Raw genomic sequence first — 21,068 nt, forward strand, 5'->3', positions numbered from 1 at the left:
GTGAGTTATTGGGAATTACATTTTAAAAATGTTTTTACACTCCCTGAAGTTTCGGACAGTCTAAACATGAATAGTTTTAGCTCCTGCATAAGCTTTGTTTAAATAAAATCTTGGCCTTATCAGAGCTTGATCTTGTTGTCTTAGGTATAAATTGGAGTTTCCTGAGTGCAAGTCTAAAATGTAACATTCTGTTTTCCATAATAAAAAAAAAAACTCTTAAAAATGAAATTATTAAAATATTAAGATTGTTTTGACTTTATCTTAATTTTAGTTCCTCTAGAAAAAATTATTAAGGTCATTAATTTTCTTTTCTGTCAGATAAAGGGCTTTTGGTTTAAAAATTGAGTATCGGATATGTAGGGCAAGAGTTAGCAGGTCAGAATTGATCAGTGACTGAAGTGCTGGGAACAAATAAAAACCCTTACTGTTGCTCAAAATTGCAATTCTAGACCTTGTTTGTTTTATTTATTGATTGTTTGATTTTAAGTCTTCCTGAATAATAATGAAAATATAAGGGGTGAAAGACTTCCTGTTATGATAAGCACTCAATTCACCTCTTAGAGAACTGAGAAGAAAATAAATCACTTTGCTAGGTGAATATATATAAATCCTGAGCATTTTAGCTTGGTGATTAATATAACTTTGTAAAGGATTATAGCAGGATGGAAGATTGGCATAGGGTAAGATGCAAATTGCTTCTAAGGTACAGGCTTTTATTTTAAATCATAGGCTATAGAAGGATTCAAAAGTTTCCTTGGAACAGATTTACATTGTTGGTTACCACACAAGATATGTCATCTTCTAAGACTATTTAATTCTTCTCCTACCTGACAAGCCTCAGTAGATATTGTGTGCAATGCATGTAATAAATGTTTGCAGAAAGAAATGTTTGAAATTACAAAGCACTATAAAAACATCGGGGCTTCCCTGTTGGCGCAGTGGTTGAGAGTCTGCCTGCCGATGCAGGGGACACGGGTTCGTGCCCCAGTCCGGGAAGATCCCACATGCCGCGCAGTGGCTGGGCCCGTGAGCCATGGCCGCTGAGCCTGCGCGTCCGGAGCCTGTGCTCTGCAACGGGAGAGGCTGCAATGGGAGAGGCCACAGCAGTGAGAGGCCCGCGTACCGCAAAAAAAAAAAAAAAAAAAAAAAAATCGTTTTTTTATGATCACAGTGAACACCTCTGTTTGCTAAGAGTTCACATCACCTTATTTTCTCATTGCAATGAATATTCAGGTATGCTTGTGAATATTTACTCTTTGGCTACATCTGTCAACCTGGTGCAAAACTATACGGAAATCAAATACCCTCAGCTCTCTTCTGTCTGCTTCAAGAGAGAGCGAGCCTTTAATGAGAGCCATAGCCAAGATTCCTGTCTTACGTGGAAATAAAATAATTATGACCCAGTATAGATACTTCCTCAGTGTATAAAAAACTGTTTTCCTGGAATTTTCCTTTTCATTGTGAGAGTTGTGATCCTCAGAATGATGCAAATCTGACTTCATCATATCTAACTCCTAATAGAAGCCTAACCTCACCAAACTGCAACTAATGAAATATGTTTTCCGTAGTTACTAATCATCTAGAATTTAATTATACAATTTTTAGCTGCCTAGGATACTGACTTCCTTTCTTCCTCCAGATAGATAGTGGCTTTAGCCATTGTAAAATGATAACAAGGTAAAAAGCAGATGAGAAAGAAGGTCTAATTCCATTTTGATTTTATCAGCACTTGTAAAGGGCATGTACAGGAACTGGAAACTGCTTAATGTGGAATTTGAACAGTATTTGTGTTTTTCATCTGCCTGTGATGTGTCCTAGAACCCCATTCCAAGGATAGCGAGTGTTTGAAAGTGTTTCAGTATTGTTCCTCTAGGAAGTTAGTTCCTACTTCTCCAAGTAGGACTGTATGTTAAACATTTTCACTAATTTTAATTAAAAGTACACTTCTTGGTAAGTCCCATTTATTGCAGCCAATACTTTTTAACAAAATTATATTGATTTTTATATATTTTTATTATACTTACTTCTAGGTAGAGTGTTATGATTATGACAATGATGGATCCCATGATCTCATTGGAACATTTCAAACCACCATGACAAAACTGAAAGAAGCCTCCAGAAATTCACCTGTAAGTTGCATCCTTGTCATTTGCATATACCTTATAGTTTGGCCCTGTATTTATTCATTTTTTCTCTTGGCATAGAAAATAGTTTTCCATGCTTTTACTCTATATTATGTAATGCTCTGAAGTCTGTGGATTTTATTTGTTTAGTAGTTGGATGATCCAAAATTCTTACTTGGGATGAGTTTTCATTTATGTTTTGAGGTTTGGTTTCCTTTGTCTTCAGACAGTTTATATGGTTTGATTGAAAATCCTTTGTTTTAAAGATCTTGGCATTTCACTGGTCACAGTAATTAATATCTACACTAGACAAGTACCTGGACTTGAATTGGGTTCATTTATTCTCCTTTTGGACATTTTACAAATTGGCTTTTACATTCTGCCTGTGGCTTTCCTCTGACTTGTCCTCACCCAAGGGAATGATAAAAGCATAGTTACACTATTTCAAATTATGTAATATTAAGCTGCCATCTAATGGTACTAATTTTGTTAAGATCATTTGTCTGCCTTAACTACGTTCAGTTTATTTATTTATTTATTTTTTGCGGTACGCGGGCCTCTCACTGTTGTGGCCTCTCCCGTTGCGGAGCACAGGCTCCGGACGCGCAGGCCCAGCGGCCATGGCCCACGGGCCCAGCCGCTCTGCGGCACATGGGATTCTCCCAGACTGGGGCACGAACCCGCATCCCCCGCATCGGCTGGCGGACTCCCAACCACTGCGCCACCAGGGAAGCCCTACGTTCAGTTTATTAGTTATCATCCCCACATATTTCTAAGATTGCTTCTTGAAACTTTTCTGTCTGTAAGGCAAAGTGCCTAAAAACTATTCCAGAGTGTTGTTTCCCTCTTACTTACCTTTCTAGTTTGAATGAAATAAGTTGTTAATTCTCTTTATAGCTTACTTAGAATAATATGAAATGTTTATTACCTGCTTAGAGACCTGAATAATGCTCCTGTATATAGCATTTGCTTCTGAAAATCTAAACATGAGGTTTAAAAGGTAAGAGATTATGGTCAGGTGGGAAGTTCTTTTTTACGAAGTCATGTAGGTGAGGTGACCCAAAAGAGGATACTGATAGTTTTAGATCAAAACTTAAAAGCTAAATGAATAAATAAACCTTATCAGCTATTTGATTTAAATAATTGGGAGAAATGAGTTTTGAACAAACGTAGTGGGACTAGAATTTTCAGTAGGTCATGTAGAGATCTCTAGTCCTGTTCCTACACCCTGGTCACAAAGCCCAGATACTAGAAATAACAGAAGTGCTTGTGTGAAGTAAGGAAGGCTTTCAAATCACACTCAGTGGTTTAAATGCAGAGATTGAATTAGGTTAACAGTTTGAATTAAAACAACAGCAAAATTCAGCTGTAAATATTCTATTTAAAGATTTTTTTTTTATTTTTAAAGGCAGAAATAATGGAAAATAATGAAAATCTGAACATTTAAAATAAAGCAAGCTACCTAAAAGAACTAAATATGAAGAGTGATCTGGATTGTTGTTTCACTGGTTTCAGCGGGCCTCTCACTGTTGTGGCCTCTCCCGTTGCGGAGCACAGGCTCCGGACGCGCAGGCTCAGCGGCCATGGCTCACGGGCCTAGCCGCTCCGTGGCATGTGGGATCTTCCCACACCGAGGCACGAACCCGTGTCCCCTGCATCGGCAGGCAGACTCTCAACCACTGCGCCACCAGGGAAGCCCCTCAAGGAGTTTTTTTAACATCATTTTGTTTTGTATCAAAAGTATTTTTAAATGTTTGATTCTTCGAAAATTAGTAATGCCTCTGTCCAAAGTATATAAGTTGCTTTCTGTTAACCAGAAAAGGTGACTTATCCAGTATTCATTGAGTATCTCTTATTATTAGGCAAGGCAGTGAGAATTTGAAGGTATAACTTGGAAGTGATTATACCCTAGCCATGGAAAATAATTAATGAAATGAAATAATTGACAACAATACCAAGTATGTAACTAAATTTTATGTGGTTGTAGAAGTTTAATGAGATAGTTGGAGATCAGAGAAGCCTAGAACAGGAGTTGATGTTATAGAGGAGGATAACTTTAGCCAAGCCTTACAGAGGGATAACTGGATAGGAGGTGGAAAGGAAGATGATCTGTTTGGAGGAAGAAACTATACTGAGAAGATGTAAGATACTAGATCGATTTCTACACATATTCCCAATGGAAAGAGATGATCTTTGCTGCATATTTTACCATAGAGTTGGGCTTCATATATTTCTGTTTTCTGATGGTTGTTTTTTTTTTCTTTTCTAAGCAGTGTATTTTTGTACTTTGTGTGGGTAACAGCTAGAAGTAATGTTTTATATTCTTTATTATAAAGAAAAAAGCTTATTACTCGGAGCATTTATAAGGAAATGATCTACAGAGGCAAAATTTATACTTAGGAACTATTTTAAAAGGTACACAATTTTAGAAGTCCTTTTTGGAAATATCACTGATAAATATTTCATATATATGACATAGTATGCAGTTGTTTCAGAGTTGTGTTTTATAACAGACCTACATCAGTAGGTGGTTTGATTCCAAGAGAAAAAAGTCATTCATTTAAATTTACATTGATATTTCTTATATCACTAGTAATAATGAACATTTTTGTCTTTCTTCCTACAGGTTGAATTTGAGTGCATAAATGAAAAAAAGAGGCAAAAGAAGAAAAGCTACAAGAATTCAGGTGTTATCAGTGTGAAACAGTGTGAGGTCAGTTTCTCTTGACCACTTATAGTGTAATGAGATCACATTTCGAGTTCTTCTAAACAAACAGTTTGTGTGGACAGTTGAAAATTACATGAGCAACTGGGCACCTTTAGGGAAAAGAAGAGAATAGGAAATAGTAGAGAAATCTTCCAAGTAACTTTGCTTCCAAGGTTTGACAACTTTTTAGGAAAGGACAAAGAATATCAAAGTTTTTCATTATCTTAGGAAATATAAGGCACCGTTGGCATCTGTCCAGCACATTAGTGGAAATGGCTTGACTTAGTGCATCTATCCTGGTCATTATTTCAAGATGAGATGTTATGAGTGAAGGGGAAAAAATCCAAGAGATTTCTTATAAACAAGTGGGAGTTTTTGTTTTTAATCTTGCTTATTATACTTAATTAAAGCTCTCAACATATTAGACTCATTACTAGTTTCTTAAAACTTACCGTGTGTGTATTTCATCATTGGCCATTAATATTCTAATCTTCACATTGCTATAATTATCTTGAAGTAAAATCTTACAGATTCATGACATGTAGGGGCAGGGTGCCTTAAATTCAAATGCAGGGATGTTTTCCATATGTTTATATCATGTGCTGTTCAGTTTATAGATGGTTAAAAATATATGCCAGGGCTTCCCTGGTGGCGCAGTGGTTGAGAGTCCGCCTGCCGATCCAGGGGACACGGGTTCGTGCCCCAGTCCGGGAAGATCCCACATGCTGCGGAGCGGCTAGGCCCGTGAGCCATGGCCGCTGAGCCTGCGCGTCCGGAGCCTGTGCTCCACAACGGGAGAGGCCACAACAGTGAGAGGCCCACGTACCGCAAAAAAAAAAAAAAAAAAATGCCGGAGAGCTATTTGCTTTTCTTATGTAGTAGGAGAGTTTTAATTTTAAGTTTACTATTTGTTTTTAGATTACAGTGGAATGTACATTCCTTGACTATATCATGGGAGGATGTCAACTGAATTTTACTGTGAGTAACACACTGAATTTTTCAAAATAGGGCTGTAATGTGATTTTTTTTTCCCCTCCATTTTGCAGTGTTCCTTCTTTCACTGCCAAATTGACTTTGTGATGAAATTTATACAATCTGTTGAGTATGGTCTCCTCAGAGAGTTTGTTTAGGTTCACCCTGAAGCTTTTGGCCTTGTTAAATATTTTCTACTGCAAGAAAGCAGATATGTACAAATCAGTGATTATCCTGCAGTAATTTAAATAATAAAAAGCATAATCAAACAAACATACAAAAAAAACAAGCCCTATGCCTAAAGCCATGGATGTAATAATCCATGATTTAAGACATCTAGAAAAACAGGGGTAGCGGGTTGCTTCATGCTGTGGCTTTAATTGTTTAATTGTGTCTGGAAATACCCATAGGCTCAGGCATTCGTTAGGAAATGGCAGTAGCAGGCTCTGGGATGAATGTTTCGATCTCAAAATTCAATGTTTGTGTTTTCCTGGACATCAAGCAAGGGTGTCCCTGCCTTCATCTCAGTAAGGGCTGCAATTTTGTTATTTGGCAGGTGGGCGTGGACTTCACTGGCTCCAATGGTGATCCAAGGTCTCCCGACTCCCTTCATTACATCAGCCCCAATGGTGTTAATGAGTATTTGACTGCAATCTGGTCTGTGGGACTGGTCATTCAAGATTATGATGCGTGAGTATGACTCCAACACATAACTCCCCAGAAAGGGCAGTTTCTGTATCATCTGCTGGTTCTCTGATGTAGTTGATGGGATAAGGATGCTGGGGAGGAATAGCTTTCTCCCTAAAATTTCTTGTCTTATCTTTTCTATTTTTCCCTTTGTGACAGTCTTAGTTAGTGTTTACCTTTGACCTCTAATCTCTGGCTGTGGTTAGTTATAATGTATTATATATAGCTTGCTTCTTTAACAGCTGACTGAAGTTGGCAAGGCTTTTAGTTTCTTTGATCTGGTTTCCTTGGGGTTTACTCATTTGGGATAAGTTATCTGTGTAATTGAAGTCCAGAAGACACATTTTGTAAACACTCATAGATGCTATTTCTTAACATGTCTATTTCCTTGGCAGTCATTGTCAAATTATTTTCTTAATGGTGATTTTCAACAAGTGTTGAAGGATAACTTGACATAATTGCTATAAAATATTTAGAATAGATTCTCAATGGATAGATTTTGAATAGATTTAAATAGGTCTTCTTGAAGGTTTAGTAAACAATAGGAAAAAATCCACATTATTAACTTTTTGTTCTCAATCTATTAGGGCACAGTAAAAATTTTCACCTATTATTTTATGATAAAAGCCCTTACATATTTGATGGAGCTTTTCATTAATTTGTTATGACATTTAAAGAGACGAAATTTTCAGGCAAATGCAAACAAGTCTAAAGCAGGGGTAGCAGTTTCAGTATCAGCCTAATAGAATTTAAGACAAAATTCATTAAATATAATTTAAAAATTACTTTATAGGACACCTTATTATATAATCCAAAATGAAAATATAACAGTGGACATGTTTAGTAACAGACTATCAAAATATTTCAATTGAAAATAGCTAGAAATATAATAAAAATTTCAAAGTAACACAGTTGTAATGGGACTTAGATAAAAAGTAGAAAATTTATAGGGTTACTTTCTCAGCCTGGTTCCTGGAAGGTAAAACAAAAGGTTAACTAAAAAAAGTTTACCACATGGAAATTAAAAAAACTCTTAAGTAGTTCTTAGATCAAAGAGGAAATCAAAGTGTAATAACAGACTATCTAGAAATAAAGGGTAATGAGACGACTGTACATGGTCCTGTCTTTATAGAGGAAAATTTCTGGCTTTATGTGTTTTATTTTTAAACAAGAATTGAATATAGAATGAACTAGCTTTTCAACAGAATAAAATTAAAGAATAGGAAGAAAAATATAGATATTGCAATAGTAGGAGATTCCATATACATGTTAGCTATTATGTGTCAGAGAAAATTTTAAATCCTTTTTATATGGTATTCATCAAATCCTCATACTTAGTTGTGAAATAGGTGCTGTTATCATCTTCATTTTACAGGTGAGAAAACTGAGGCATAGGTGATAAAGTAACTTGTCCAGGGTCACTCAGCTGGTAATTGGCAGAGACAGGACTGAACCTGGGCTGTCTGGCTCCAGGGACATGCCCTCACAACTCTGCTGTGCTGTGCTTCCTCCAAACACACAAAATAATGACTTGGAAAGTCACCAAATTAATAAATTAAATGGAGAGATGATTCTTTGCAAGTTCAGCAAAGCTTAGGCAAACCTTTGGCAACACTGACCCCCCGAGAAAAAGAGAAAATGTGTAGAATATTAGTTATGAGACAGATTATAAGCATAAATTCAGAAAAAAAATTATGTTAATGTTCTGTAAAAGCTTATGCTATTTCATTGAAAAATCTAGGTTAAAGGATGATTTTTTTTAGAAAGCTGTAAATTACCAAATTTGACTCAAAGAAGCAGAGAACCTGTATAGCCCAGGAACCGTGGAAGGAATGGAGTGGCTGGTCAAAGAGCCTCTCCTCACGAAGGCACCGGCCAGGACAGCCTTCATACATAAATTCTACCAAACCTATGAGGAATGAATTCAAACCTGAGAGAATCAAGTGAAAAATATTAGAAAGTGTGAAAGTTTAAAAGGTGGTCAGATACAACATAAAATAAAAAATCAACAAGTTTTCACTAACCAGCAAAAACCAAATGAAGAAATTATAGTGGATAAAAGATCACAATTCATAATGCAAAAAAAAATGAGAGTGAATTTAGTAAAAGGTCTAGGATCTTTAGTGAGGAAAAACTACAGAATTGTACTGAGGGACAAAGAAGGAAACTTGTTTAAATGGAAAGATATACCACGATTCTAGATAGGCAGATGTCACAATGATGTAAAATATAACATTTCTCCCTGTATTAGTCAGTTTTAATCAGAATTGCAGTGAAACCCTGACAAAATGATTCTTAAAATTTTCTAGAGGGTAAAATGAATCAGAATAGTCAAGAAGTTTTTCAGGGAAAAAGAATAAAGGGGAATTTGTTCTAGCAGGTACTAAAATTTATTTTAAAGGTATATATATATATATATATATATATATATATATAAAATTTAATTTAATTTTTTAGTGGTTTATAACATTATATCAGTTTCATATATACAGTATTATATATTAATTGAGTATGGGACTAGTACATGACCAGTAAAAACAAGTAAGCAGTCTTGAAATAGACCCAAAAGTGTATGTGAATTTAGTATATGATAGAGATGGCATTTGCGGGGAAAGGGGTTGTAACAGCTGTCAAACAGGACAGGAACTGGATTTGGATCCCTGACTCATACCTGTGTATGTTAGGATACTATTCTGTATAGACCACAGACAAAATTGCTGAAATGGCTACCCCAAAACAAAGTGGTTTTGACAAAATAGAGGTTTATGTCTGTTTCATGTTGCATCTCTAGAGGTAAGTAGTTCAGGACTGAGAGGGCAGTTCTGCCTCTTATAGCTTCCACCCTGGGTCCGACGCAGCTGCTGTGATTCTCATCCTCTCTAGCCAGTGGGAAGAGGACCAAGGAACTGAGAATGCATGTGGTTTCCCTTTTAGAGTGTGATTGAGAAGTGGCTGACAAATCATTCTACTCACACCTCCAGCCACCTAACCACTGCCAGCCCAGAGAAGCTAGAGTACAGCTAGTGTGGTTGCCAGTAGCCCAGGGGATCCATAATTAAAAAGGAAGAGAATGGATACTGGTGTAGAGCAGCAGTTTCTGCTTCATATCCTACTCCAGATGAATTTCAAGTTTAACATCAAAAGCAAAGCTTGGAAGTTCTAGGAGAAAATATATATGAATTGTTTATAATCTTGCAGTGAGGACAGCCTTTAAGCAAGACAGAGAAGGCAAAAATCATGAAAGAATTTTTATGTGTTCACATTTATTAATATTAATAACTAAAAAAGGGAAGATATTTTAAACAAAGTTAAAGACAGACTATCAACCGGGAAAAATATCGTGACATATAAGATATAGGTTCTATCCTCAATGCAAAAAGAACCATTAAGAATTAATATAAAAAAGAATATCCCTAGTAGAAAAATTAGTGTAATCATTACAGTGTTTTATAATGGCAAGACATAGGGTGTCTATCATTTGGGGGAGAATATCTATACAGTGGAATACTTAACAGCCATTCACATGGTGTTATATATTCTGGTCCATAATTATCTCTAAACACTTGGGCTGAATATTCATACATTTTGCTGCAGAAATGTGAGAGTTTTACAATGTATGGCATTTGTACCATGTTTCTGTGGCTATAAATGTATGAATATTCATATTAAGCGGCATAAATAAAGGCTATAGATAACTTCATGTCAGTTGAGGTCAGGTTTTGCTGCCAAATGAGTGTTTTTGTAAACAAATGAAAAAACTTGTGCTTTTTAAAACTTTACGGATTTATTTATATATTTATCTAGTGAAACGATAAACTGTATAAATAAAAAAGAGTATGTTATAAAATATTAATATAAAGTCCATTTTAATATATATAGAGAGACATTTTTCTCCTTCAATGCACAGAAAAATATTTAGAATGAGAGCTGCCAAATGTTAACATTGGTTCTAATCTTTGTTTTATATTTTTCTAAGATTTCAAATTTTTAGAAAATAAGCTCATATTGGTTTTATTATGAATAAAGATAAAAATGACCTTTTTCTGTTTTCAAATTTTCTTTTCAGTGATAAGATGTTTCCAGCTTTTGGTTTTGGAGCTCAGATCCCACCTCAGTGGCAGGTAAGAGGAACTCTCATTGCGAAGCTTTGCCTCCTAGCAAAGCAAAACAAGCCTCATCAGTCCTTCTTTCATCTTTTGACAGGTTTCTCATGAATTTCCAATAAACTTTAATCCGTCCAATCCCTACTGTAATGGTAAGTTAAAAATAAACATGAATTTTTAAACTGAAAAAAGCTACTCAAATTTCCTCTCTAGGTTTCTTTTTGTGACACATTGAATTTTCTATCATGTAAAGTAGTAGAATTTTGCCCCAAGTTGGTGGTTAGCATGGTAATGATAATAATGCAGATCACTATGATGATGATGAAGATTGCAGGCTAAATTCTTCTACCTTAAGAGTTTTACTAGAACAAAAGATTCTCAATCTTGAGGGTAGATCCATAAGAATATGCATATTATTTTCACATATAAGTTGATTTTAAAATAAACCTTCAATGAAAACAGGTCATTCAGTATACAGATGCTTTTCTCAGATTAGCAGTTAACTCTCTTTGAAGAAAAAGTGTCTAGCATCAAATTACTTGTTACACAGGGTTCTGTAAGGAGATGGGGTGGGCTAAAGAAACACAGAACTAAGCTCCAAGAGTAGCTTTCCTTTGTGTGGAAAACAGGGACAGGCATTTCTTTCATTTCACTTTTCTGTTTATCCCTCAAATATTCCAGTGCCTCTTCCTTTTTGCCACATTGAGCAATCAACCTAAAATGCCAAATCTCCCACAAAAGTATATAAGACTGAACAGTTTGGAGGAGGAAAAGATATAGGGGCAGAGGCATAAAATTGTAGACAATAAGCTAATTTTCTGCAAAGGGTCCTTTTAACAATTATAAAACAGAAGAGAGTGTTCTTTCCTTCCCTTCTTAAATAATATCCATAAAGTAGAAGAGCATGACCATTTTGTTGGGAGTAGTTTGTATTAGGATTTTCTCCTTTTTTCTGAAACTCTTTTCTTGTACTAATTCAGTGTTCTTTTATGCACTTTCAGTGGCTGGTTGTGACCTTTTGTATCCCTAGGCATATGAAACTGGGAATCTTTTTCTTTTCAAGAAATGTGCTTCATGCTTATGATGAAATTGGAACAATTTTTGGAATTTGTTGTAATTAGATTTTATTTATTGCAAGTAAATATGGATGACATACCATGGGATAATTCATTTTAGAAGTTCATTTACTCTGTGAGTAACATGAGCCCGTCTTTGGGCTGCCACCAAGCAGAGCTTTTCTGCTTTTGGTTTAGTCTGGAAAAAACAATCAATTTGATGTTAGACAGAGGAAATACTACACAGAAAAAATACAGCTTTATTTTAAGACAAGGAAGTTTAATCCCGTTTTCCTAATTAATCATCCACCTTAGTTGCCCAGAAAGAATATGTCTAACTTGTTCCCTTGATGTAGTGGAAAGATTTTAGCATAATTTAGTTTTAGTTGAGGAATGGAAGGCAATTGATGTTTATGAAGAAATTTAATTAACAGTTTTGTATACCTTGAGATTGACAAGCAAGCTAGATGATAAAAATGGAAGAAAATATTACTATTGCTGTGGTTATGGGTTAAATTTTTCTAGAGCATATATCATTACAGTAAGATCCTGCTGCTGGCCTATGTTAATATTATTTTTGTAACTACTGGACTGACTAACCTCTAGTTCCAGCCTCACCTTATGCATGTAAAATCACCTCTATGTATAAATTAGTTACATTCTCAAAGGTTGTTCATAAGACCACTTATTCCTAAACTCAAAGTGCCTAAGAGGAGTTTATTGGCAAGTGGAGAGACTTGGTCTTGTGAAGCTTTTAAACCAAGTATATGCTTTTCCTCCTTATTGATCTATGTCCTGCTGGACATTTTTTAAGCAAGAGACCTGTTTTGGTTTACATTAGAAGTCTTTTAAGATTTTCTTATTAATCTTAGCAAGGCACTCTTGGGAATTTCTAGGATTTCTAGTCTCTTACTTACATCCCAGACACTCTGTTGTGTATTAGGGGCAGATTCATCAGCAGTGCTTTAATCAGGAATGCCATTCAACTTTTGATAGGTTGTGCTATTGTAATCAACAGTCTCTAAATCTCAGTAACTTGTAATGACAATAATTTATTTCTTGCTCACTTTACAAATCACTTGGTGCTTGGCTAGACTGCTGCGCTGCTCTGTTTCTACTCATTCTGGGTCTCGGGCTGTCTGGGATATGCTGTTCCCATGGCAGAGGGGAAAAAGCAAGAAAGCTGGCAAAAACAGGCCGTGATTCTTAAAACATCTGCTTAGACATGGATGTCATATCCATTCATATGCACTGGACAAAGCTAGTCAAATGGGCCTGCCCAGTCTTCCATTACATAATGCCCAGCAGGCCTAAGGTGCACCCCATAAACAAATGCTTTAGTGTTTCTGCAGCAAAATGTGATAAATAACCTGGAAGTGAATATTTGCAATTAATAGAGTCTACTGTACCATGCTTAACCTTATATGATATTTCTGTAGAACCTCTGGTCATATATGCAAAAGTTTTTCCATTTTCTCAGTTACGTTTTCTTACCTTGTCATCAGTTGTATGCTGCAGCATCTTTTGTATGGTTCTTTTTCCATCAGTCTTATTCCCAAAACATATCAAAATTAAGCAATATAACAACCCTACTTTAGACTAATGAATAATTTGGCTGAGGTGAAAACACATGCCTTCTAGTGGGGGAGAGCAAAGTTTATAGGGTTTTTTTGTGATAGAGCATAGCTATGGAGTTTTGTAATATTATATACCTTAGAGAACTCCTGAATATAGAACTTTTGACTGTTTAAAGCACTGTATGTTGATATATAAATTAAATTAGCCAGTATGGTGAATAGTAAACAATTAAATTGTGCTTGAGAATTTTTAATCCTGCTTTTTTTGTCTAGGAATTCAAGGCATTATAGAGGCATATCGGGCCTGCCTTCCTCAGATAAAACTCTATGGACCAACCAATTTTTCTCCAATCATAAATCATGTGGCCAGGTTTGCTGCTGCAGCCACACAACAACAGACAGCTTCTGTAAGTGCCCTGTCGCCAGGGGGCAGGGAGAATGTGGATTGGTTGTTGTTCCCAGAGCCATTTTTCTGTTTATTTGGTCTGCTGAGATACAAAGACAGGGCATGAAGCAATGATATATCATCCTTGGTTTGGGAGTAACATCTGTTGTTAAATTAGTGACCATTAAGAACAAGACAACAACTAAACAACCTGTATACTTATAAGTTTTTTCTCTGTCTTTTGAAAGAATTTTCTCAGGTAGGTTCTCAAAAAATTTTTTGAAGTAGCCTTAGCAAGTTTAGGCTTCAGGAGACCTACCACTTCAGTTGCTGTTGCAAAATTACTTAGCATACTAAAGAAGTTTGAATTAGAGAGTCATTACCTGTTGGACCCTGGATACCAAACCCCACTCAGCTTCAGTATCCTCAGAAATAAGCGATAAGTACCTCATGCAGTTGTTGAAAGAGTGAGAGAAGATAGTTCATATAAAGTGCACAGTGCCTGAGTCAGAGTAAACACTCAGCACGTGATAGCTACTATTATCAATCTTATTTCCATTTTAGACTTAAATGACCCAAAGGATGGAGTACAACTTTATGTAACATTTTACCACTCTCTAAAATGATTCATCAGAGATGATGGGATTGAGAGAAAGATTTCCTCACCTTGAACCATATCCACTTTTTAAAAAGTATGTTTTAGTTTGATGAACGATTCTACTTCCTCCGTATTTGATCTTTTAAGAACGGAGTTGCCACTTGCTCCCTTGATAGGTACTTTGACATATTCAGTACTTCAGGTAAATCAGAATGTTTCAGTGCTAACTGAAAGTTTAATCTCTGACATTTAGTTGTCTTGCTTCTGTGTATTTATGCCAGCCCTCTTTTGTGGTCTGTTGCACTTTTAATGAAACTACAGTTTTTGTATCAGTTAATTTCCTTGTCATCAGAGAATCTTAGAATATTTCATATAGATGGTATCCTGGGTAGAGACTGACAAGGAAAATGAGCAAGAAAGAGACTAAATGACTCATCAGGCTGGAGATGTCATTAACCATTGCTTTTTTTTTTTTTAACATCTTTATTGGAGTATAATCGCTTTACAGTATTGTGTTAGTTTTTGCTGTATAACAAAATGAATCAGCTATATGCATACGTATATCCTTATATCCCCTCCCTTTTGCATCTCCCTCCCACCCTCCCTATCCCACCCCTCTAGGTGGTCACAAAGCACTGAGCTGATCTCCCTGTGCCATGCAGCTGCTTCCCACTAGCTATCTATTTTACATTTGGTAGTGTATATATGTCAGTGCTATTCTCTCACTTCGTCCCAGCTTACCCTTTACCCTCCCCGTGTCCTCAAGTCCATTCTCTACATCTGTGTCTTATTCCTGTCCTGCCCCTAGGTTCATCAGAACCATTTTTTTTTTAAGATTCCATATATACCATGTTAGCATATGGTATTTATTAGAGTCTAACCATTGCTTTTATTGTTGGGGAGCTCGGCTGGCTCAGTGGACATAATTGTCTTTCTTGGCAGCAATATTTTGTGCTCTTAATCATTACCGATGGCGTGATCACAGACCTTGATGAGACCAGACAAGCTATCGTTAACGCTGCCAAGCTGCCTATGTCCATCATCATTGTCGGAGTCGGAGATGCTGACTTTGGTGCCATGGAGTTTCTGGATGGTGATGGTGGAAGTCTCCGCTCCCCGTCGGGCGAGATAGCCATCAGGGATATTGTCCAGTTTGTGCCTTTCAGACAGTTCCAGAGCGTGAGTACCACTCCTCCCTACTCTTCATGCACTCTAAGGTGTTTGAACACAGACCTTTGCCGGTCCATAACCAGGCAGTTGAGTAGGTGTCAGGGGTTGTTAGAGTGTGTGAATTTTCCATTTGAAGACCCTTGATTAAATTTGGCAGTTTTTTTTCAGGTTGTATACTTGTGTGCCTCTTGCAGTCCATGTGATAAATTGTTTAAAAAGATGTTGTTTTAGAATATATTTTATCTTTACCTGTGGAATAACAGAAAAACTCTATGCAAGTATATGATGAATTTACCAAACTACAAGTTGATTTGATGAAAATTGTAAACAGTAAACTGTTTTACCCAGTTTAATGGTAACATCTTGTAAAACTATAGGTCCAGAATCCTAACCAGGATATTGACTTTGATGCAGTCAAGGTCCAATATAGCAGGCTATCTCATGTAGCCCTTGTATAACCACATCCACTTCCTTCCCACCTTCATTCCCTCCTTAACCCCTGGCAACCACTAGTCTGTTCTCCATTTGTATATGTTTGTCATTTCAACAATGTTATATAAATGGAATCATACAGTATATAACCTTGACACTGGCTTTTTTTCACTCAGCTTTATTCTCTGAGAGTCTTCCCAGTTGTTAAATGTATTCCTTTTTGTTGCTAAGTAGTATTCCATGGTGTGGGTGTACCAGTTTGTTTGACCATTCACCCAGTGAAGGACATCTTCAGTTGTTTCCAGTTCTCATCTGTGACGTACAAAGGCTGCTGTAAACATTCGTGTACAGGTTGTTATGTGAACATAAGTTTTTATTTCTCTGGGATAAATACCCCGAAGTGCAGTTGCTGGGTTGTATGGTTGTTGCATTTTAGTTGTTAAAGAAACTGCTGAACTTTTCTGGCACAGTTATGTCATTTTACATTCCCACCAACCAATGTATGAGTGGGGGTGGGTGTGGGGAATGATGTGGGTGTGTATTAAAAAGGTGGTAATGTTAGGGATCTTTGTGATGATGAAACAGGTCTGTATCTTGATTGTGATGGTAGTTATACAGATCTACCCAGATGATAAAATTACATAGAACTACACTTGTGTGCACGCACACACACACACACACACAAATGAGTGCATGTAAAACTGGTGAAATCTGAATAAGTTCTGTGAACTATACCAATGTTGGTTTCCTGGTTTTGATATTGTACTAAAGTTATATAAGATGTTATCTTTGGAGGAAACTGGGTGATGGGTACGTGGGACCTTTCTGTACTATTTTTGCACCTTCCTATGAATCTGTAATTATTTCAAAATAAAAAGTTAAAAAACTTAATACCAAGTGAATGAAAGGCCCACATTTAAAAGTTAAAGAGCAAAAACATTATCATTAAATGCCAAAATGAGGGCAGCACAAAAGTACTTGATAAATGTTCGTGAGCATACTCAAGCATTCTTAAGTAACATTGCTTTATTCCATGTTTCATGGACAGTACCTGAGACAAGATACAAGCTAGGAATTGGGAACTAACTGCTTTTTCCTAGTCTTTTATCAAAGTGCCAGTAAAAATTTGGTTGCTAATAAAATTGCTTTGATTTTGTTTTTTCACAAGGCTCCAAAAGAAGCGCTTGCTCAATGTGTCTTGGCGGAGATCCCCCAGCAGGTGGTAGGCTACTTCAACACATACAAACTCCTTCCTCCCAAGAACCCGGCTACGAAATGAAAGGAGCTCTGGTCGCCTGAGCAGAGAGAAGTCTTTCGTGCTGTGTGGAGCAATGGATTTCCCTCTGACCCCAAATCATGAATCTGTCATTTTACACACTTCTCACGAACCCCAGCATTTATGATGCAAACCTAGTTCTCTATGGATTATGTCTATTTAAAGCATTCTTTTTTACTTTTTTTGGAGGAAAGTGCTAACTTAATCTTTGCCCAATCAATTCAGTGATTGCTAGTGATTTACAGTAATTGCAGTAAGGCTATTTGGATTAGAAACTGGTGTGAGAAAAGCGGATTTTGTTCTTGTGGTTGTTTACTTTCATATGACGAAAATGTTGTTTTTGAATGTTTGTAAATAAGAAAGAGTGGAAAATTGTTGGAATGATGCGAAGGTTGCTGTGCTTTGCTCTAGGCAATATGTGTTTTATAAGCCAATGTCCATGCCTGACAACAAGGGCTTCTTAAATTAGATGATATTGAATTTGTTTCTAGAACTATACTTAGTGCTATTCCATGGGATAAAACTACCTTTACTTGTGCCTGAATTTTGCTGCAATTTAGACATGCACAGTTCAAAACAGCATGCATCCTTATAGGACTTCATGAAAAGTACCGAATGAGAAGGAAAGGCACGTATTCAGTTCTTAAAATTGTACAATCAACAAGTAAAAGGAATCTCATGTAAGTAAGCCATTTTTATTTGCCTTCCTAGATCTTTCTTTTTCATTATTGAATACCATAAACATGGTCAGATTTGACCTTTTCATTGATTGTATGTGACACTCAGGATTCTGTATCTGCATTGATGATAGGTAGCCCTAGATTCAACATTATTAGATTATTTTAATTGGAGTTTGTTAAAATGGTTAGGATGGGTTTATCCAGGAAAACTGTAAGAACCAAACATATAAGGGGAAATTCAGAATTCTATTTCCTTTTAATCAATGAAAGACTTTACTTATTAAAAAAGGCAATGTTTATACTTTCCTTGTTAAGGTCCCATATATTGATTTGTACATTTGTGTAGATTCATTTAGATATTCTCTCTTTTTTTTTAAGTAACATTTTTAGTCTGATTTTTTTAAACTCATGATAGTGGTTATTAATCAAAATCATATCTTATGTTTTAATAATGAGCTATTTCCTAAATCCAGAATGTATTGTATTAAGCATAAAACCTGTTATAACTTTAAAAAAAAATCCAGTTGCTGCATAGGATAGAGTGCGTTTTTATTTTTTTAGTAGAATTTTTTTTCTGATTTTTATCCTTTAGAACATAATACTTAGCAAACATTACCTTTTCAGAATAGATTCAGTAACGTTTTATTGAGGAGCTGTGTGCCAAGTACTATGCATATCTGTGTATTGGCCAGTCATCTTGAACAATTTAACATTGAGAATTACGTGTTTATTATGGATCTGTAAATGGATGCACCCTAAGCCTATCGGTCTTACTGAAAACTTGCACCACAGCTCAGGTCTCTTGTTCCCTGAAATGTCTGAAGCAAGTGAGCTTTCAGCCACAAACAGCTTTTGGCTTCTCAGAAACTGCTCATTGCCAAGGTCAGTCTGAGAGGGGATCTGCTCGCCACAGTGTTTGCCTAGCCCAGCTGAGCAGTTAACATTTTCCCACTTAGCTCTCCTCTGGATATGTGTTGTTAACCTGAAGGTACCTAACTAGTAGTCTGTTGCTCTATAGTATGTCTCATTAGTTGACAAGTCATCTTGACATCAGTTAGGCGAGAAAAGAACTGATGATTCTTCCAATAGTTCGTTGTTGTCTAAGATGTCCTAATTTCAGTTCTCTTTGTGTGCTTGGAAACAGCATATATATGTTACAGTGGTTTTCAGAATTTTTTTTTTTAAACACATGAAGCCTTTAAAAGAAACGATTACATATGTTCTCAATGTATGGTAAAACAGAAGTAGAGGTTTTCCGTTTGAAGCTGGGGCAGGGTCCACAGCCCCACTCACTGGGCCTTCTCCCCACTCTCGGGAACCAGATCCTGGCAGCACCTGAGTCACCTGCACAGGACACCTGGAACCACTGGTCATGAGCATTCATTGTTTTTATTGGCCAAATGACAATACTTCTGTCACCACTGTCACATTGATTTGTTCTTCATAATTTTATATTCTGATTTTAACCAGAATTGTTCCCTTTTGAAAATTAATTTTGTATTATGCATTCTTGGTTTGGTTCATCAGTAGATGCTATTATTCATAAGACCTGTGATTCCAGCAACTTAGAGTAACTGATACCTTTTTGCAGTTTTGAATAAAAGCATTTATAATTTCCAAATTATCATTTTATAAAATTCTTATAGTGTCAACATTTTACCTCATCACATGCTGATATAGTATTGTTTTATATTAAAATAGTCCTTTTCCTTATTGTGCCACCATTCATTCAAGTGCCATTAGTTCTTTTTTTTTTTTTTTTGCCATTAGTTCTTAAAATGCATTTAAAGAAAAAATAAACAAGTTTACTTTCACACTTCATATAAACAGATATATTACAAACATATATTAGGGTGACAGTGCCCTGGATAGATGTAATATTTCTCACATCTGCCTGTACTGAGAAAATAGCAATTAGCATGGTCATGTCACCTTGTGCTTAGAATTGAAAAGTTTAAGATCATAAAAATTTAAAGTCAGATTAGGGATTTACAACTATCCGTTTGGTAGTGCCTTAGGCAGCCTTTCCAGAGCAAATTCAGGGCTGTGTTGCTGCCTCTGCCTTATTTGACATACTTTGCCTTTTTCATTTTGTAAATTTTCTGGAAAGTCATCTTCAGTCAATTTCTCCTAGTTTCTTTTTTTTTTTTTTTTGCGGTGCGCGGGCCTCTCACCGCTGTGGCCTCTCCCGTTGCGGAGCACAGGCTCCGGACGCGCAGGCTCAGCAGCCATGGCTCACGGGCCCAGCCGCTCCACGGCATATGGGATCTTCCCGGACCGGGGCACGAACCCGTGTCCCCTGCATCGGCAGGCGGACTCTCAACCACTGCGCCACCAGGGAAGCCCTCTCCTAGTTTCTTTATGTGTGTGATTGATAGTCGTGGAAGTGACACATAAGGTAAGCTAGAAGCTTGGTTGAGATCTCGAGAGACTATTTTATGCTTTTATGGATCTCATACTTGTTAATAAATGTATAAGTTACTAATATATGAATTGATGTTAAATGTATCTTGCATCTGAATTTCCTTTGGATAAAATTATTTTGTGGTGTGAGACAGTAGTGCCTTGTTTTCATTTTTATTCTTTCTCTAAATGTTATTCATTGAAAAGTTAGAAATAAAGTTAGTATTTTAATCAGCCTGTATTCCATATTTTACTGAATTAAACAGTTTGGGGTGTTTTATTATTTTATGGGATGTATTCACTTAAAAGATATTGAATGCATTCAAGATATTTTTCAGGGTGCAGAGGAACCAAGGGAAAGGTTCTCAGCTTAACGAGAGCAGCCGGAGAATTATGGTGCTCACATTTTATCAGTTGTGTTAAGCAGGACAGTATATTCACCTAACTTTTTTTGTTTGTTTGTTTGTTTTTGCGGTATGTGGGCCTCTCGCATACCAGAGTTGCCATCTTCATAGAAATAAAGGATTGGAGGAGAGAGAAAACATTAAATGAGTAATTGAGAGTCATGAGATTAGTGTGTGATATAACATATTGTAGGGGGGAGACCTGAACCATCTAGCTGTCAAGGAGCCCTTTCTTGAGGATGTGCTGAAAGATAAGAACTGAAAGTTCACTGGATAAAGTAAGTTTAAAGCATCTATGAACTATGGCATTGAATGTTTCAGGAATGGAAAGAATTTAAGTTTGCTGGAATACAAAGTGCAAGAGGGAAAGTGGTGAGAGGAGTGGAGAGGTGAGGTGGAGTGGTGGGTAGATGTTACATCCTGTGAGGGCCTCTGGGGCATACAGGGAGTTCATACTTAGGCTAAAAGTAATGGAATGCCACTGAATGGACTTGGC

The 21,068-nt window shown here is 36.5% G+C and overlaps 1 protein-coding gene across 3 annotated transcripts in view; it reads left to right on the top strand.

Annotated features, from left to right (window-relative positions):
• CPNE3 (copine 3) overlaps positions 1 to 20,399 on the top strand; it is a 51,719-nt gene extending 31,320 nt beyond the window's left edge. For all 3 annotated transcript variants that reach the window (XM_059994852.1, XM_059994851.1, XM_059994853.1), the window contains exons 9-17: positions 2,031 to 2,129; positions 4,750 to 4,836; positions 5,749 to 5,808; positions 6,359 to 6,492; positions 10,556 to 10,610; positions 10,693 to 10,744; positions 13,498 to 13,631; positions 15,150 to 15,386; positions 16,978 to 20,399. In XM_059994852.1, the coding sequence (XP_059850835.1) occupies positions 2,031 to 2,129; positions 4,750 to 4,836; positions 5,749 to 5,808; positions 6,359 to 6,492; positions 10,556 to 10,610; positions 10,693 to 10,744; positions 13,498 to 13,631; positions 15,150 to 15,386; positions 16,978 to 17,088 (969 nt within the window). In that variant the 3' untranslated portion in view covers positions 17,089 to 20,399. The remainder of the gene's footprint in view (positions 1 to 2,030; positions 2,130 to 4,749; positions 4,837 to 5,748; positions 5,809 to 6,358; positions 6,493 to 10,555; positions 10,611 to 10,692; positions 10,745 to 13,497; positions 13,632 to 15,149; positions 15,387 to 16,977) is intronic.
• The last annotated feature ends 669 nt before the right edge of the window (positions 20,400 to 21,068 follow it).

The sequence above is a fragment of the Delphinus delphis genome, chromosome 17 (genome assembly GCF_949987515.2).
Source record: "Delphinus delphis chromosome 17, mDelDel1.2, whole genome shotgun sequence".
In the NCBI taxonomy this organism is placed as follows: domain Eukaryota; kingdom Metazoa; phylum Chordata; class Mammalia; order Artiodactyla; family Delphinidae; genus Delphinus; species Delphinus delphis.